The 19,451-nt window shown below is 39.5% G+C and overlaps 1 protein-coding gene across 2 annotated transcripts in view; it reads right to left on the bottom strand.

The window, feature by feature from the left end:
- The window catches only part of RNF121 (ring finger protein 121), an 82,254-nt gene that overhangs the window by 55,660 nt on the left and 7,143 nt on the right, over positions 1 to 19,451 (bottom strand). For both annotated transcript variants that reach the window (XM_045818145.1, XM_045818147.1), the window contains exon 2: positions 1,589 to 1,626. In XM_045818145.1, coding sequence (XP_045674101.1) covers positions 1,589 to 1,626 — 38 coding nt within the window. The remainder of the gene's footprint in view (positions 1 to 1,588; positions 1,627 to 19,451) is intronic.

The raw sequence follows: 19,451 nt of genomic DNA, 5'->3' as shown, positions 1-19,451 counted from the left end.
AGCAGTCTCTAACACATTGTAGATACTCATATGTGCTTATGAAGGAATAAAACTCCAATGCTTTAAGAAGAAGGAGGTACTCTACCTTTCAATATACCATGACTATGAAAGAAGTTTCTAATAATGAAATAAAAGTCTATCTTCCTACAGCTTCAATGCCTTGGACCTAAACCTATACCTGGGACAATAAAGGACATATTCATTCCACTTTCCCAATGCTACCCCTTCAACGATTTCTCATGATCTTATTTAAAAAAACAAAAACAAAAACAAAATTTATACTGTTACTAATACCATTTTCCTGGCCCTTTTAGTTCTACAGCTTTATTTGTTTATGTATAGAAAGAAGGGAAGGGAAGAAGAAAGAGGAGAGAAATATCAATGTGTGGTTTCCTCTTGTGCTCCCCTTCCTGGGGACCTGGCCCACAACCCAGGCATGTGCCCTGACTGGGAATTGAACCAGAAGCCCTCTGGTTCGCAGGCTGGCACTCAATACACTGAGCCACACCAGCCAGGGTTAGACCTTTTATTTTTTAATTGTTGTTCAATTACAAGTTCTAGAACTTTTAAACACTATTCATATAACACAATGTGACCATTAATCCTGGCTGCCTTTTTCTAAAGGTCATCTAGCTAAAGATCTTCATATAATGTAGCATTTACAACATCCAGGGTGGCCTCAGTGTAGTGGAGACCAATGGCTTTGTCCCTCCTTTAAGGCAGATAAATGGCATAAATAGAAACCTATGAATATCTTCCAAATTATGTGAATTATTTCAGTAGCTTAGGTATACAACTGGTGCATATTAACCTTAAAGTCATCTAAAATCTCATTGAGTTTGTCATATAAGTTCCTATCTTTGCCATTCTATATTTTTACAATCAATAGTTTTCATCTTAAAGAAGGATTTTTTTCTCATTATTATATTTTATCTGGTTGATTTCAGCTCGTTGGGCAGCCATCTGGTGAAGTTTGTGGGGCAAGCACACTGAAACTCCTTTACTAATTAGAAATCATGACAATGAGATATCTGTTGACCCACTCTGGTTACACAGCAAGTTACCAGCAAGTTGAGATCAGAAGCACATCTCCCATTTTCTCAGTCAGGGCCCTCTGCCCTGTTTTGTGGATAATGACGATGATATTAATAATGATAATCATCATCAAAGCAGGTAACATTTACTGGAAGCTTACTACATGCCAGGCACTATTCAAAGAATTTCACATATATTAATCTTCACAACAACTTTATTAGGTATAGGCACTGTTTTGAGCCTCATTTTACAAATGAAAAAAACTAAGGCAGTGAGAAATTAAGTAACTTGCCCATACAAAGCTAGGAAATGGTAGAACTAGTATTCAAACCCAGGTAGATGGTTTGGTACAAATATGTATTTACTTCTCAGGACTGAGGGAGCTACCCAGAAGTGACCCAGGTACTGGAAAAAAGTCCCAAAAAACTTATCTTACTGGTCATGAGTCACTGCCTCCCATAGACAAGGAAGCAAAAAAGGGTTGATATACAACTCTATTAGTTGGATTAACCTATGGTTCCCAGCCGGGGGGCCCACGCTGTTCTTCACTTACCTCCATTGCTCCTCTGGGGAGAGGTGTGACATATCAACCTGTAGAAAGACACAACCAGAAAAATCTATTACTGTCTTAGAACTGTCCCTGCCCAAAATAAGGCGCTCACACATTCATCAGTATCTTGAAGGAATTATAGGAAGCGTCAAGTGTCACAGTCTCTCTGAAGGCTTCCCAGTACTCTAATCCCCAGTGATCTCTCCCTTCTAGAACCAACCAGTTACTTTGGCTCATGTCTATGACTAACACTGTTTTGCATGTCTATGCTAGGCAATGAAGAGAAAAGAATGAACTTAATTCCCAAGAATGAATCTAATTCTCACAGCCTAGTGAGAAAGGTAGACATAAAAACAAAATTTTTTTATTAGATGCTACCTTTGGAAGAATGAAGAGGTGGCTTCTAATCCAACCTGAGATGTGACAGATGAGTGAAAACTTCCTGGAGGAGATGTGAAATGTTATCCAGATAAGGAAATGAGAGACATATGTTTCAGGAAAGGGGCTAACATGAATATGAAGTTACAAAACATACAAACAGTTGAGTATGGTTATACCAAAAAGTATAAATCCGGATTAATAGGAGTGAAGCTAAATAAAATATTCTGTCATATAATGCCATTTGACTCTAAATGGACCCCATGATAGCAGGCAGAACATTATACTAGGGTGAGCTAAGCTTTAGTAACGGCTCTGCTTTTAACCAGCAGTATGGCCTTCCAACCTCAAAGTTCTGATTCTATTCGTCAGCCTTGCCCTTTCAGATCCAAGTTTCTCAACCTCAGCACTACTGATATGTTGGGCTGGTTAATTCTCTGTTTGGGGGTAGGGAGGATGTTTAGCAGTATCCCTAGCCTCTACCCACTAGATGCCAGTAGCTTCCAAACAAAATCAACAACCAAAATGTCTACAGATATTGTCAAATGTCCTCTGGGAAACAAAAATTGCCCCCAGTTGAAAACCACTGCTCTAGAATAATACTAAACTCTTTTTGAGTTTGGGACTCAAATGTTTTGTATCCATACAAAAGCATACCCAAGTCTCAGTACATTAAGTCATGCAATACATCCTTATATTGAACTGAGCTGAAAATGTTCCTTGATGTAGAGAAAGGAGATGAGGCTTCAGACAAGGATTATTCAAATGAATCAATCAGCAAATATGCCTTTAGTACTTATGATGTTCAAGACCCATTCCCACTGTTCTTATAACTTCAGAAAAATAACTGAAGTGGAATGTTTGAAGTACAATGGACGGAACTCCACTCCACTAACTAGTCAAACTAGCACATATTTACCAGGCATAACTTATGTGTATGTAGTGAAAACGACCAACACTAGCTAGGGCTTTCTAGTTTGTGCATATCCCAGCTAAGTAAAAAGGAAGGAAGGCAAGAAGGAAAGATGGGAGGGAGGGAGGAACAGTATCCCGATACTTCACAAAGACAATGGGTAATGAAGTCAATCATCCTCCTCCCTTTTCCTACTTCACAGACTACCTCACACATTCAGAATGGTAGAAAGGGCAGAGACACAGTCTGGGCAGGTTCCACACCCACAGTGTGGCAATTAAGAATCCAGAGGGGATCTTGGCCGGATGGCTCAGTTGGTTGGAGTGTTGTCCCATGTACCAAAAATGCTGCAAATTCAATTCCTAGTCATGCACATACCTAGGTTGCAAGTTTGAACCCTGGTAGGGGTACATGCGGGAGGCAACCAATCAATGCTGCTCTCTCACATCAAGGCACACCTCTTCCCCAACCCCACCTCTCTCTAAAATCAATAAAAACATATTATCAAGTGAGCATTAAAAAAAAAATGAATCCAGAACGGGAGGGCTTCCAGTCAGGATGGCAAAGCAGGCCCTGACTGGTGTGACTCAGCTGGTTGGGTGCCATCTCGCAAAGTGAAAGGTCACTGGTCCAATTCTCGGTCAGGGTACATGCCTGGGTTGCAGATCTGGTCCTAGTTGGCATGTGTACGGGAAGCAACCAACCTATGTCTCTCTCACATCAATGTTCCTCTCCCTTTCTCACTCCCCTCCTCTCTCTGTAAAATAAAATCTTAAAAAAAAAAAAGATGGCAAAATAAGTGAATGCTGTGCTCACCTCCTTCCACAACCACATCAAAATTGCAACCAAATTACAGAATAGACATCATTGAGAACCATCTGAACACAACTCCTACAACTTAGAATATGAAGAAGCCATGTCAAGACTGGTAGGAAAGGTGGAGACATGCAACAAGCAGGTCCCACATGCATGGTGTGGCAGATAAGAAATGGGAGTATCCTTTAGCTACCAAGGTCCCCCCTGAGTGTGGGGTCCCAGCCTCACACTAGACTCCCCAGCTGAGGACTCCACTGCTGGGAAAAGAAGTGCCCATAATATTTGGCTGTGAAAACAAGTGGAAATGGCAGGGGACAGGGGTGACAGAAGTCAGGGGTTGGGGGGAACTGCTAGAAAACCAGGCATTTCAGGTCTTAAAGGAACCATGCAGACTACTCACTCAAAATTACTCATTCTGGTTCCAGAGCTAGGGCAGCAGCTCAGAAAGCACCAGGGATATAGGGGAGAAGCTGAATTGACTAGCTTCAAGGACAGGGCTGGAAGGGCAGCGGTCAGGGCAGTCTTTCCCAGACGAAAGTTCTAGAAGACACCACTGTTCCTTTGTTGAGCCCTCTCCCTACCTAGGCAACAGGCACACGCAGGCACAAAGTTGGAACAACCCACTAAATTGGCCAACACCATTCACCACACCCTGGTAATCCCCTGAGATCCCAGGCCCAACCAACTCACTCACCAGGCTGGAACCTCTTTCAACAACTAGTCCACATAAGCAGCCTTCCTCAGCTAGCACTAAAGATTTTCCTAAAATCTCTCAACGGTCCACAAAGCCCACAAAAACAACGGATTGGTTCAAAGAGTCCCATACTTCTTGTTAAGTGGTCACAAACCTGGTACCAGCAACAGCTCACCTTGGTTCACACCCTAGCCTCTCCCAGGTGCCTTCAAGCCCAGCACAGGGAGCAGCTGACCTTGGCCCATATCAGAGGCCCTCCCAAAGGCCCCAGAACCAACATACTTGGTGGCCAGCTTCAGGCCACATTAGGGCACAACCCAATCAGCTCCACAAAGGACATGACTAAAGGGTGGACTCACCAGATACCACAGCTCCACAAGCAAATCCAGCTCCATGAAGTCAGTCCCCTGCACAACAACACATCCTCAGCAGTCATGGCCATCCCTCAGCCAGTCAGCGTGAGAGTCCATCTTACCCACTGACATTCGAACAGCAATCAAGACTCAACTACAACAGGAAGGTACAGACAATCCACACAAGGGACACCCCCAGAGCACCCGGCTCAAGTGACCAGGGAGACTGAGCCACAGGACCCCACAAGACACCTACATCATTATCCCCCAAAGTCCAAAGTTTACCTTAGAGTTCACTATTGATGTTGTACGTTCTATGGATTTGGCCAAATGTATAATGGCACGTATCCATCATTAGAACATCATGCCAAGTAGTTTCACTGCCCTAAAAATTCTTTGTGCTCTTGCTTATTTTATCCCTCCATCTCTCCTAATCCCTATTAACTCTGGTGTTTTTACTGTCTCCATAATTTTGCCTTTTCCAGAATGTCAAATAGTTGAAATCAAAAAGCATATTGCCTTTTTCACACTGGCTTTCACTTAAAATATGCACTTAACACCCTGGCCAGGTAGCTCAGTTGGTAAGAGCGTCATCTTGATATGCCATGGTTGCAGGTTTGGTCCCTGGTCAGGGCGCATACAAGAATCAACCAATGAATGCATAAATAAGTGGAACAACAAATCCTTACCAGCATTTGGTGCAGTCAGTGTTCTGGGTTTTGACCATCTGAACAGATGTGTGGTGGTTATCTTATTGTTGTTTATGATATGGAGCATCTTATCATGTACTTTTTGACATCTGCATATCTTCTTTGGTCACCTGTGTTACGATCTTTAGCCACTATTTAATTAGGCTCTTATTATTAAGTTTTAAGAATTCTTTGTATATTTTGGACAATAATCCTTTATCACAGCAATTTTCAACTGGTGTGTCACAAGAATTTTTAAAACATGCAATCAGGGGCACTGACCTCTTTTCCCTTAGATTGTGAAATTTAAAAAAAAAAATGACAATAGCCAACACAACAGCCATCCGATGTGAGTGAATCGAATTTATCTGTTTTTTGTCAGGTCATCAAAAAATATATTTTTGGTGTGCCACAGAATTTTAGTAATTAGTTTAAACCTTGTACCTGTTGCATTTTGACAAGCACTAGGCACTTAAGACCCATTACACTTGCTAGAATTTGTGTGGGTCACAATGCTGCCCTGCAAGAGAAAATGTTTCATCACTCATCACTTGCTCAATATTTGTTGGTTTCCATACCTGTTACAAGGTCCAGAACGAGTTAACCATGAGTACCAAGGTACCCACTGTACTCATGTCTTCTTGGAGAACTGACTTCTTTATCACTACAAAATGCCCCTCTTGACCCTAATAACTTTCCTTGCTCTGAAGTTTGCTTTGTCTGAAATAAATATAGCTACTCCTGCTCTTTCTTTGGTTAATGTTAGCATGGCATATCTTTCTTCATTCATTTACTTTTAATCTGTATGTGTCCTTTTATTTCAAATGGGTTTGTTACAGACAACATAGTTGGGTCTTTTTTATCCACTCTGACAATCTGTCTTTTAATTGGTACATTTAGACTATCAATGTTCAAAATGATTATTGGTATAGTTGGATTAATATCTACTATATTTGTTACTGTAGTCTATTTGTTGCCCTTGTTCTTGTTCCTATTTTTGTCTTCCAATCTTTTTCTGCCTTTTGTGGGTATAAATGAGAAACTTACATGATTGTATTTTCTCTCTTTTCTTAGTTTATCTGTTATACTGCTAATTTTACTTCTTTTAGTAGTTGCCCTAGAGTTTGCTGTGTACATTTACAACTAATCAAGTTCACTTTCAAATAATACCATATCACTTCATGGGCAGTGTGAGTACCTTATAATATCAAAGTAATCCTGATTCTGTCCTCCCATGCCTTGTATCATCACTGTCATTCATTTCACTTACCCATATGCATACACATACACACACTATGTAAGTATACATAGCTGAATACAGTGTTGGTATTATTTTGGAAAAAAACTGCTGTACGTTACATAAATTTAAAGTAAGTAAAATAAAAGAGCATCTACAGAAATTCTATAGCTTAGATTATATTTAATGGTAAAGATTGAATGTTTTCCCAGTAATATCAAAAACAATGCCAGATATCCTCTCTCACAACTACTATTCAACATCATACTGAAGTTTCTAGCCAGCATAATAAGGCAATAAAAGGAGATAAAAGGCATACAGATTGGAAAGAAAGAAAACTGCTCCTATCTGTAGATGACATGATGGTTTCCACAGAAAATCTCAAAGAATATACAAAAAAAAAAAATCCTAGAACTAATAACAGTTCAGCAAGATGTGGGAATAAAACAGAAACATACAAAAAACTATACTTCTATATATTAGCAATCAATATGTGGAAATCTGAAATACAATAAAATTTACAATCACTCATAAAAAAGAATAAGTAAAATATGCCAATTATTTCTTTTCCAGTACTCTTCCTTTCTTTATGTAGATCTGAGTTTCTTACCTGTATCACTTTCCTTCTTTCTAAAGAACATCTTTTTAACATTTCTTGCAAGGCAGGTCTACTGGCATCAAATTGCCCCAGTTTTTGTTTGCTTTTATTTCTCTATCTTTTGAAGGATAATTTCACAGGGTACAGATTTCTAGGATAGTGGGGGGTTTCCTTTCAACACTTTAAACATTTCATTTCACTCTTTTTGCTTATAGTTTCTGAGAAGTTAGATGTAATTCTTATCTTTGCTCCTCTTAGGTCAGGTATTTTTTCCTCTGGCTTCTTTCAACATTTTTTAATTTTTGATTTCCTGTAGTTTGAAAAATGATCACGCCTAGGTATAGTTATGGTTTTTGTTGTTGTTTTGTTTAGCATTTATCCTGCTTGGTGTTTTCTGAGCTTCCTAGATCTGTGGTTTGGTGTCTGACAATAATTAGGGGAAATTCTCAGTCATTTCTAGTATTTCTTCTGTTTCTTCTGGTATTCCCATGATGTGTATGTCTTAGTCTATTCAGGCTGCTATAACAAAAATACCATAGACTATGTGACTTATTAACAACAAATATTTATTTCTCACATTTCTGGAGGGTGGTAAGTCCAGGATCATGGTGCCAGTAAATTTTGCATCTAATGAGAGCTTGCTGTTTCATAGACAGCCAACTTTTTGATGTGTTCTCACATGGTGGAAGGGGCTAGGGAGTTCTGTGGAGCCACTTTAATAAGGGCACAAATCCCAATTACGAGGGCACTACCTTCATGACCTAATCACCTCCCAAAGGCCCCACTATGGAGGAGAGAGTTTTGAGGTGTGGCCAATGTCTGAACCATGAATAGGACCCAGGCCAGAACAAAGATATATTTTCAGTCCAGGGACCTTTCCCTGAGTCTGTGTGTTCTAATACCCATCTCCTACTATCACCACATTGGGGATCAGGATATAAATTTGAGGGACATCCCAAAAACAACATACAAATTTTGTAGTTGTCTCACAGTTCTTGGATATCCTGTTCTGTTTTTCTCTAGTCCTTTTTCTCTTTTTTCACTTTTATAGGATTCTATTGAGATATCCTCAAACTCAGAGATTCTTTTCTTTAGCTGTGTCCAGTCTACTGAGAATCCTACCAGGGCATCTTTGTTACAGAGTTTTCAATCTCTAATGCTTCAAAATTTTGGTTATTTCTTAGAATTTCCATCTCTGCTACATTGCCCATTTGTTCTTGCATGCTGTCTACTTTATCCATTAGAACTCTTAACATATTAATCATAGTTGTTTTAAATTCCCAGTCCAGTAATTCCAAAGGTAGAGACTGCCAAACTTCTTATATGTCATATCAGAACACTTTTGTGCACTTTTTTACTGAATTACTTATATTTTTATTGTTGAATTATAAAAGTTCTTTATTCCCTTATCTGATATATGACTTGCAAATATTTTCTGTCATTCTGTGGGCTGTCTCTTCACTTTCTTATGGTATGCCTTTGCAACACAAAAAGATTTTTATTTTAATGAAGTCCAATTTATCTTTTTCTGACAAAAATGAGTCTAATTCTGATGCTTGGTCTGTCTCATCAAACTGTGTTTATTGGTTTTTTGTAGTTATAATTTTTCCTGGTAGCTGAGCATGATATACCAGGTAAAAGGAACTGCTATAAAACAGGCCTTCAGTAATGTGATGGTAAGATGTGGGAGGAGGGTAAGTACTCTATAGCCTAATGATTGGGTTTCAGTCTTTTAGTGAGTCGGTGTCAACTTCATTAAGTGCTTCTCAGTCCCTCAGCCACCTTCTTAGATGAGACATGATGGCTTGAGTGACCTGGAGTCAGTATTTCCCTTCTCTCACATGAAAGGCTAGAGCTGGCTAAAGTTGTATATTTCCCTTCCCCTAGGTGAGTTAGGCTCTGATATCTGATAAAACCCCAGCAGGTGAGGCTATGGTTAAATAGTTTCTCCTGATAGCTGACCTTATTAAGAATAACAGAATGCCCTGTAGTAATTTTAAATGGTTCCTTTTCTTCATGTCAGAAACACAAGGGAATTTTTCTAATACTCAGTATAAAAACTTGATAGATATCCAGGAGGTAAAACCCACAAAATTGTTACTGGGTCCTCAATGACTGAGTCCCCTGGGAGTTTTCAGCTCTCAGTACTGTTCACACTGAGCCTCTGGCAGTTCGTCAATCATAGTCCACGTTTCCCTACTCCAGCACTGGTTCCCACAGAGGTTTCTGCTCCTTTAAATTCTGATTCTCTGTATTTGCCTGTTGGTCTCTCCAATGATCAGGGCAGCAGCAGTTTGTCCTGTGATCTCACTTTTCTTACAGATCTAAAAAGAATTGTTGATTTGCAGTTTATTTAGCCTTTTACTTATTAGGACAAAGTGGAGACTTCCAAGCTTCTTGCATGTCATATCAGAACCTTTCCTCTTATATTTTTATTGTTGAATTTTAAGAGTTCTTCATTCCCTTATCTGATATGACTTGGAAATATTTTCTTCCATTCTGTGAGTTGTCTTTTCACTTTCTTGGTGGTATCCTTCACAACACAGAAGTTTTTCATTTTGATTAAGTCTACCATTTTTTTTATATTGCTTGTACTTCTGGTATCATATCTATGAAACCATTGCCTGATCTGGTCATGATTTATGAGTACGTTTTCTTCTAAGAGTTTTATAGCTTTGTTATTACATTTAGGCCATTGATCCATTTTGAATTAATTTTTGCATATGGTATGGTCCAACTTCATTCTTTTGCATATGTTTATCTACTTGTCTCAGCATCATTTGTTGAAAAGACTATTCATTCCCCATGCGTACCTGATTTTTCATAACTGACTCTCAACTCTAAGATGGTACATTACCCTTGTTTCCCACATCATTTTCTTGAATGCCCACACAGCTCTATAAATTTTAGTGACAGACCCTCAGAAAAGACAAAAATAAAAGATTAGCTGAAGAACTGTATGTAATACAATCAATCAATGAAGCAGGCAAGCCCCTGAAGCTCTTTGCTCATTTATGTATTTACTCAATTCTGACTTAAGGTATTCTCATTCTAAAAAAATAAAATAATTAGGCTGTTTTAAAAGCATGCATTTAACTCAGCCCAGGGAGCACAATCATTTCCATTTTATAGAAGGCATAAATGAGATATAAAGGCAAGAAATGACTCATTGAAGATTATGGTTATTGGGGACAGAGGCAGGAGTGGTGGTGGGAAGAGGGTCACAGACCTTACAGGAAAAATCAGTCAGGACATAGGGCCTCAAATGGTCAAGCTTATGATTAGTCACAAGGTCCTTCTAGGGCCACATTATGACTTTCATGAGACCTAGGTATTTTTGCTTTTGTGGGCTGTTTCCTCCATGAAAAAATATATTTTATGACTGTACTGGTATCAATATGTGTAAACCAGGCTGGATTACATCTACCTACTTTTCCTGATTAAAAGAAATTAAGACATTTTTGTGGATCTCTGGGTACTGTGCCTACTGTACCTAATGAATAAGTTAGCCCTGGGTCTGTCTCCCCAAGCTGCCAAGTCACTTTGCTCTGTGGCTTCTGAGATTCCCTTCTCTACTGGAACTATCTGATCAAACAGCATATGGTTTAAGTTCACACTAAATCTCATACTGCCTAAATCCACACACACAAAAAACGGTAACCCCAATCTACTCATATAAGCACTATAAAGGCATTAGGCAATCATTTGACAATAATGTATATTCTGTGTTCAAGAAGGGTCTAGATACATTCATAAATGATCAAACCCAAACGAAGAACAGACATGTGACTGACGTACAAATGCCAAAATTATGGGAAGCATGTACCTGGAATCTTGACGGCAGCCAATAAATATCTGCTTGTTCGTTCATTCATTCAATCACAAGATTGGCATAAAACAAAGTCTCTTTCTTTATAAAATTTAAACTTGCATTCTAATGTAAAAAACACATATGTAAATAAGCATATATTTATATACATTAAATAATTTCCAGTAGCAATGTTATAAAGAAAAATAAAGCTGAGTATGAGAAGAAAGAGTGAAATATAAGGCTGTTCTGTTGCTACATGTAGACACTTGGTTTCGCCAAAACGTTTCCAACAACAGAACATGTTGGGCAGGACAAACAGTGAACATCAGCCCATGTGTGGTATGTCTTAATTACTTGGGTTTTATCTCATTCCCATTTTCACCCCAAGAAATGGTTTCAGGACAATAATTACCTTTCTCAGTGAGGAGAAACAGCTGTAGGTCTTAATCTGGCATAGCTATTACTGATATTTGTTTTATTTCAAAGAACAGGGTGCTTCTCTCTATGCCTCTGTTTCCCCACATATAAAATGGGTGAGGTTGGCTTAGGTGGCTTTCAAAGTCCCTTAAAGCTAAAATGTTACAGTAATTCACATTAAATCTGTCTAACTCCAAAGCTTTGGAGTCAGCTATAACACTTGTCTTTCCAAACTCCCACAGTTTCCTTAGTTACCATAGAAGTAAAAGTAAAATGCCTTCAGTATGATGAGGTGTGATATAACAGGATGTGACCAAATTAAATCAATGAAAATGTACCAAGTGACTACCATATGCACACATCAGGAATACCCATCACTCAGGGGATAGCCTCAGGCTCTGGCTCCAAGTACCTGTTAACCACAAAGGGACCTAAACTCTGGAACCCAATCCACCAAGGCAACCTGGCATTTCAGAAGTCTCAATGGATTCCTCCAAAACTTAAAGACTGATCGCCTATGCAGCTAGAGACTTCATTCTTTCACAAAATATTAAAGATGATTAAGCCCAGCCTTTGCCCTTAAGGTATTCACAGGCTGGGGTGGGTGGAACAGACCATTAAACATAATATAATATGATAAGGATAACTACTGACATATGACCAAAATGCTGTGTAAGCACAGAGAAGGGAGACATTAGCTAGCTCCTAAACCTGGTATGAATACATACCAAGCTGGTCGCCACTATCTTGTGGGCACAGATACTGTGGTCTGTTGGGTGATTAGATTAAGAAGTAAAGTCCAAAGGTTCACAGCCTACCCATATTTGTGGCTCCCCATTCTCCTCTCACTCGCATTTTTTCTCCAACTTCTTAGCCTTGCCAAGAATTCAAGACCAATAAATCAAAGTGAAACTACCTCACTTTTCAGACTTCATAAATCACCTGGGGATCATGCTCAGCCAAACTGTAAGGCCTAACATAGACAGCACACTCTATGCAGCGAAGTGAAAGTAGATGCTGGCTGTAATAACTACTGTGGCTGCTGTCTGCCCTCCACACCCACCCCTCCTACCATCAAAAGAAAGCACATCCTCCAAGCTAGCTGAGCTGGAAAGCTTTTTAAATGAAACTTTTCAACTACATACAAAAGTAGAAGAAATAGTTTAATGACCTCTCTCCCATTCAACAATTATCAAATTGGGGGCACCTAACATTTCCTTCTTTGGTTCTTCAATTCCTATCCTACCAAGTTTGTTACTCTTCAGACTGACTTCCCCTCCACCTGGCCCTCCTCTCTCATTCTTTCCTATATGCAGTCCAGCTTCCCATATACTCTATATTTTTCTTCCCACTCTTAAAGACCCAACCCAGATGTCACCTCCTCCAGAAACTCTTCTAGAACTATCTGTTCCATGAACTCCCAAAGCCTTTACAGTTTGAACTATTTATGTGCTGATCACATCTACCTATAAAATCTCCCCTGAGTTTCTCATCGCCACTCCTCCTTAGTACAGACTTTATCCTTGCTTTCTCCTAGATCATTTCAGAGACTTTCAAGATGACTCTCTGATCTTGCCAGAACAGATCCATAACATGGGAGCAGCCACAGTGATTTTTATGAGACACACATCTGACTGTTACTTTGACAAATTCTGATAACTTTCTATTGCCTTCAGCTTAAAGTCCAAACTCCTTTGCATGACACACAAGGTACTTTATAAACTGGTTCAATTAGCTACTTATCTCACCCTCTCCACCAAAACATGGCTTATACTCCAGCCACTCTGAACCACCTACCATTCTAACATGTTCCTTTTTATCCCTCAATGCTTCTACTGAAGGCTGCCACTGTCTTCTCTCTCTAGAATTCTTTCCTCACCTCCACTGCCTAGTTCACTTCTATTCACTCTAAGATACAGTTCAAGCCCTGGCTGGTGTGGCTCAGTGGATTGAGCATCGGCCAGCGAATCGAAAGGTGACTGGCTCATTCCTGGTCATGGCACATGCCTGGGTTGAGGACCAGGTTCCCAGTTGGAGCCTGCGAAAGGCAACCCATTGATGTTTCTCTCACACGTAAGAGCAAGTCAGAACTCCTCAGCAGGCTACACAATGCCCTCCACAAGAGCATTGAAACTGAGCTCTTGTGACCACACCAGGCCACAGGCTGACTTGACTGCCTTTCCAGTTTTACTTTCCTGTCCCCCCACTTCTCTGTCACTTAACATATGCTCTTCTGTACTGTGTATAATACACCAGAAAGTGTATGTACTTTGGAATTAGATAAATCTGGAAGCCCTACTTAACTGGATTAAGGCAAGTCTTCCCTGCCTCTTTAATCTTCTCCATTTCTGTTCCCAGAGTAATCTTTCTAAAATGCAAACTTGATCCTTGTCACTCAGCTAAGTGCTTAAAGCTCTTCCATAGCTAATCACCCATCACAAATAAAAATCCAGACTCCTGAGCACAACATATAAGGCTTTATATGATCTTGCACCTGTCTCCCTTTCCAGTCTCTACTTTCTGATTAGTCCCCACCTTCTACTCTGATGCTCTAGTAACACTAAACTGCACACAGTTCTCTGGCAGTGCCATTCTCTCCCTGTCACCTCCCACCTTGCACATGTTGCTCTTGTCTAGAGGACCCTTCCCTTTCTTCTTTGGTTGGTTACTTTCTAGTCATCTTTCACTCCAGCTAAAGTACCACTTCTGGGGAGCCTTTCCTGATCCCTTGCCCACCATTTTCTGTGCTCCCAGAGGTTTTTGTGCTTCTCTCTATTACAACAGTTGTTACATCTGTTTATTTGACTAACTCTTCCACTAGACTATAAGCAACCTGAGGACAGAGCCTATGTCTTCATTATCCTTCACAGCTAAAATAGAGCCTTGTTCAAAGTATGTTTGATGAATGGGTAGATGAACAGAATTCTCCCCCATATACATGAGCCTGGCATAACAAGTAACTTTATTAATATTTAAAGCTGAGAACATTGTGCTCCAAGTGCTGTACTGACTTGCCTCAAGTTAACATCTGTGTGACAGAACAAGGATAAAAAGCCAGATCTTCAGAGTCCCAGACCAATGTCTAAACTAAGTCCGTATATTCACTTATGTAATTAACACCACCACTTAGATATTTAAACAGCAGCATTTCACACTTAATGTGTCCCAATAGAATGTTTTACATTTCCTTCCTTAACCCTCCAAATTTCTTCACTGGTCATTCCTGTTTCAGCACAAGATACTATTAACCATGGTGTTGCCAATTATCAAGTCAGAGCAAAACAAACCCCCAAAACCTTGGAAGTCAAGCTCAATTATTTTCTTTCCCTTACATCCCAAATCCAATTCTGCAAGCAGGTCCTGTAGGCTCTACTTTATAACAATCTAAATTCATCTACTTTTCTCCAAGGTCTCCTCCCCCATACCCACCTCTCACTCCAACACTATTTCTCATCTGGACTACTTCGAGAGCTTCCTAATTGCTCTCTATGAACACCCCTCACCCACAATCCAATCTCCTGACAGCAGCCAGAAAGATCTTTTTAAAAATGTAAATCAGCTCACTTAACTTCCATTTTCAAAACCATCCAAATTTTTTTCATTGTACTGACAATAAAATTAGTATGTTTAGCAGCATCTATAAGTCCTTACAGATCTGACTCTGCCAAACTCCCTGACCTCATATGGTACTATTATTCCCTTTCTACTATAATAGTCACATTGACCTTCTTTTTGGTCCTAACACATGCTTAGCTCATTCGCACTAACTTGAACTTGCTTCTCCCTCCACCTGACATATGTCTGCTCCTAAATCTTCAAATTGCTAAGTCTTCATTATTCAGGTCTTGGTTCAAATATCATCTCCCAGGAGGCTTCCCATAACTACCATTTAAAGTAGCACCTCATTCTCTACATTACCCTACTTTCCTCAGAGCACATATCACCATTTGGATTATCTCGTTTGTTACTTATTTGTTATCTGGATTCACCCATTAGAAAATAACTTCACAAGAGCAAAGACCTAGGATGTCTTGTTTATTGCTGAATTACTGGGACCTTGAAAAATGTCTGTATACTTAAGTCACAAATATTTGAAGAATAAACAATACAAGTTACACAATAAATGTTTGATGAGCCCTGGTGGGGTGGCTCAGTTGGCTGGAGCATCGTCCCATGCATCAAAAGGTTGCAAGTTCGATTTCCAGTCTGGGTACACACCTAGGGTGCAGGTTCCATCTCACATCAGGGCATGTACAGGAGGCAACTAATCCACGTTTCTCTTTCACATCAATGTTTCTCTCTCCCTCCCCTTCCCTCCCCCTTTCTCTCTCTATTTAAAATCAAGAAAAACATATCCTTGGAAGAGAATTAAAAAATTATAAAAATAAATAAATAAATAATTCTTGATGAATGTGTGAATGAATTAGAAAGAGGAATAAAAAGGTCAAAAAAAGTAAGTGGAAGCACTGCTTTTAAATATTTTTATAGCTGCTCACTTTTCTCCACACTTACCGCCTTTATTCTTGCTCGGCTCCTCATCATATTTATCTTAGACTACCGCAGTAATCCTCCTCTCCCCAACCCGATCCCTCGAAAAATAACTTCAATACTTCTACCAGAGCTTTGATCATTCTGGAACATAGATCTGAACATGGTAGAAGCCCAAGCTTCTTAGCATGTTGTTAAAAAAAAAAAACCTCTTCAATCTTATCACTCACTGCTGTCCCTTAAGTTTAATCTATACTCCAGTTATACATAAATTTTTATAGTTCCCAGAAAAGTCCATGTTGTTTAATGCCTTCAAGACTTTGCATTTCTTCTCACTTTGCTAAACCACTCTTCCCTACCTCAGGGACTACATACTGAATTCAAACATATCCTCAAAAACTAATTCAAGCATCTTCTTTAATGATTTCAAGCAGAGTTAATCATTCCCTCTTTTGTGCCCCCATGTCGTAACACACACTTACACTATTCTTAAATTATTTGTTTCTATGTCTGTCTTCCTCTATATGACTATTAGCCCCCTGAAAGTAGGAGCTATATCTTCATTTTTGTGACCCCAGCACAGTACCTGGTATATAGAAGCACTCAATAATGAATGACTAAAGGAACAAATAAACATACTGGGTTGGTCAAAACAGTAGTCCCCAACCTTTTTGGCACTAGGGGCCGGTTTTATGAAGACAATTTTTCCACAATGGGGCAGAGGGTGGAGCGGGAGCTTTCAGTATGATTCAAGTGCATTACATTTAAGCTCACCTCCTGCTGTGTGGCCTGGTTTCCAGCAGGCCCAGACCAGTACCAGTCCACGGTGCTGAGGTTGGGGACCCTGGACCAAAAAGTCCATTTAGTTTTTTCTGTAAAAGATACATTTTTCAATTTCACCAATAACTTTATTGATTTGGATATTTTGAGTATGTTGGCTATCTCCTGCTATTGGCTTCTAGTGAGTAGAGACAAGGGGTGCTGCTGAACATCTTCCAATGCATAAGACAGCCCCACAGTAAAGAATTATTTGGCCAAACTGTCAACAGTACCAAGAAACTTCACAAACCACTTCTGACACATTTAGTCAGTCACAGCACTTACTCCATGCACTGCACAAATCTTTTTTTTGCTTCAGTTATGTTTTTACCTTTCCTGAAATAATAAACCTTAAGATATTAAAAATGCTGTGTATCCTCTTCCATCTTCAATATTAAAATGGCTGCACAAAAACCAATTTTGATTTTTTTAATGTACATTGATATGACAACTGTCACAATACAATCTAACAAAATTGTTTCAGATGAAATAAAAACAACTAAGCACTACTAGAGCCATCGTACAAAAAAACTAACAAACTTTTTGGCCAACCCAATATCTTAAGTCCCCAGCTGGCATTCAAAGTCAACCTCCTGTTGGTCCCAACCTATTTCTAGATTTAGCACTTAGTCCTCTCTTACTTGTTGATCCCCAAACACATCCTTCCTCACATTTACTTGGGAGGCCTTTATTCCTAATATGCCCTCTAGCGAAATTTAATCATCCATTAAGGCCCAGTTTAAATGGCTCCCCCTCCATGAAGTCTTTCCTAACCATACCAATGAAATGGGATTTACTTTGCCAATAGCACCTTGTTTTTACTACTGATATGGCATTTATTTTCTAATTGTATGATTATAGCCACTTCCTTTCCAACTAGGTTACACGTCCTATTTTTCTAACTGAACTATAAGCTTTTTGAAGGCAAGAAACATGAATTAGCATATTTTCTCTCATACCAAGTGCCTAACAGAGTGCTTTGCACAAAGCAACAAGTTACCAATAGATGTTTTATTAGTAGAGAATAGTATGCTTGAAGATTAAAGATTTCATGCTTTCATTCCTTCATGTACATGCTTTTACAATGGCGTAAACAGGCTTGCTAGCCATATGGTAAACTTTTACCCCTCCTTCAAGAATCAGTCCAATGCCATATCCTCTCTGAAGTCTTCTCTAACTCTCCCCAATACACTTAAGCACTCTTTCTTCCATGTAACTGTGGTACCTTGTACATTACCCATCACACTATATTGTCTTTGTCACTTGATGGGTTCCTCTTCCCACTAGAACATGAACTCTTCTGAAGCAGAGGAGGTCTCTTTAACCACATATGAATTCCCAAGACCAACTAAAATATCTGACATAATTAAATGCTTAGTAAATATACAGTCAACTTTGAAAACAGTGAATCCATATTATAGAATACACCAGAATAGAGATTATGAAGTCACATTGCCAGGTTTAAATCCTAGTTCTACTTACAAGCTATGCAACCTGAATAAATTACTTAGCTGTGCCTCAGTTTTCCTCATCTGAAAAATAAAGATAATAATAATATTCCAATAGAATTAAAGAGCTAATGTATGTAATATGCTTAGCATAATGCCTGGCACATAGTAGACACTAAAAAAGTTAGCTAGCATTGTCATCATTAGAACAAAAGGAGAAAAGACTGCTGCAAGGCACTAAATAACAGACTCAAGAAGAGGTCAGTCCCATGGGCAATATGGGGGGTAAAATGTCACTGGAGACCTCTTAAGTAACAGAGACATTCAGTTATTGAGAATACCCTACCAGAAGGGGAAAGGGCAGAAAGAACACAAATCGTGGCCCTGCCTCCAGCTCTCTGTTTCCCCTGTCTGCATTTTCTCTCTAGTTGCCCAGGGCCAAAAGTCCCATGGGTATACTTTGCATTCCCTAGAGAAAGCAGCACTGTATTTATTGATTTTCTTTTTAAGAATGAGGTGACTTATTAACCCAGCATCATTTGTTCTAATACTTCTTGTTGGCAGCTGCCACCTGTAAAGCAGGTCTGTCCAGATCTGTCTGTCCCTGAGGTGTCCATTTACGGCTCCCATCCTGGTTCTTTTTCACTGTTTCCAGCCCCTCCAGGGCTTGGAGAACCCAGCGGGCCATGCTCTTGGAACGCTGCACTTCAGAGGGAACTAATGAGTTTATGTTTATCTACAGATTTTCCTCTGAGGAGCAGAGAGATAACAAATGACTTCAAGAAGGGAAAACACAAAGAAATAAAGTGGAGATGAAGAATGACACCAGATGAATTTTCTTCGGTTGGCTTTCAGGCCAAATAGTTCCAGGTGGACTGAGCCTATCCTCTCCAGAGGCATTCTCTGGCAGCACCTGCGCCTGTCCAAGGATCAAAGATGCAAAGAAGCAAGATCTGGGAAAAGGTACCACTTGAAGAATTCTGCAACAGAGGTATTCAACAGAGAACAGACTTACTGTAAGATGATAGCTCCCTGTCATTAGTAGGGTTTAAACACAGACTGAGTGAGCACTTGCTGGGGATGTTCAATATGGGTAGATGGACTAGATTTAAGATGCAATTTCAATAAACATTTGAATATCTACCCTATTCTAGCTACTGTGAGAGATTAGGTGCTGGGAACACAGAGATGAAGAATGATATCAT

Source organism: Phyllostomus hastatus, unplaced genomic scaffold (genome assembly GCF_019186645.2).
Source record: "Phyllostomus hastatus isolate PE091 unplaced genomic scaffold, TTU_PhHast_1.1 phas_scaffold_317, whole genome shotgun sequence".
NCBI classification, from domain to species: Eukaryota; Metazoa; Chordata; class Mammalia; order Chiroptera; family Phyllostomidae; genus Phyllostomus; species Phyllostomus hastatus.
This window is presented reverse-complemented; position numbering and strand designations above follow the sequence as displayed.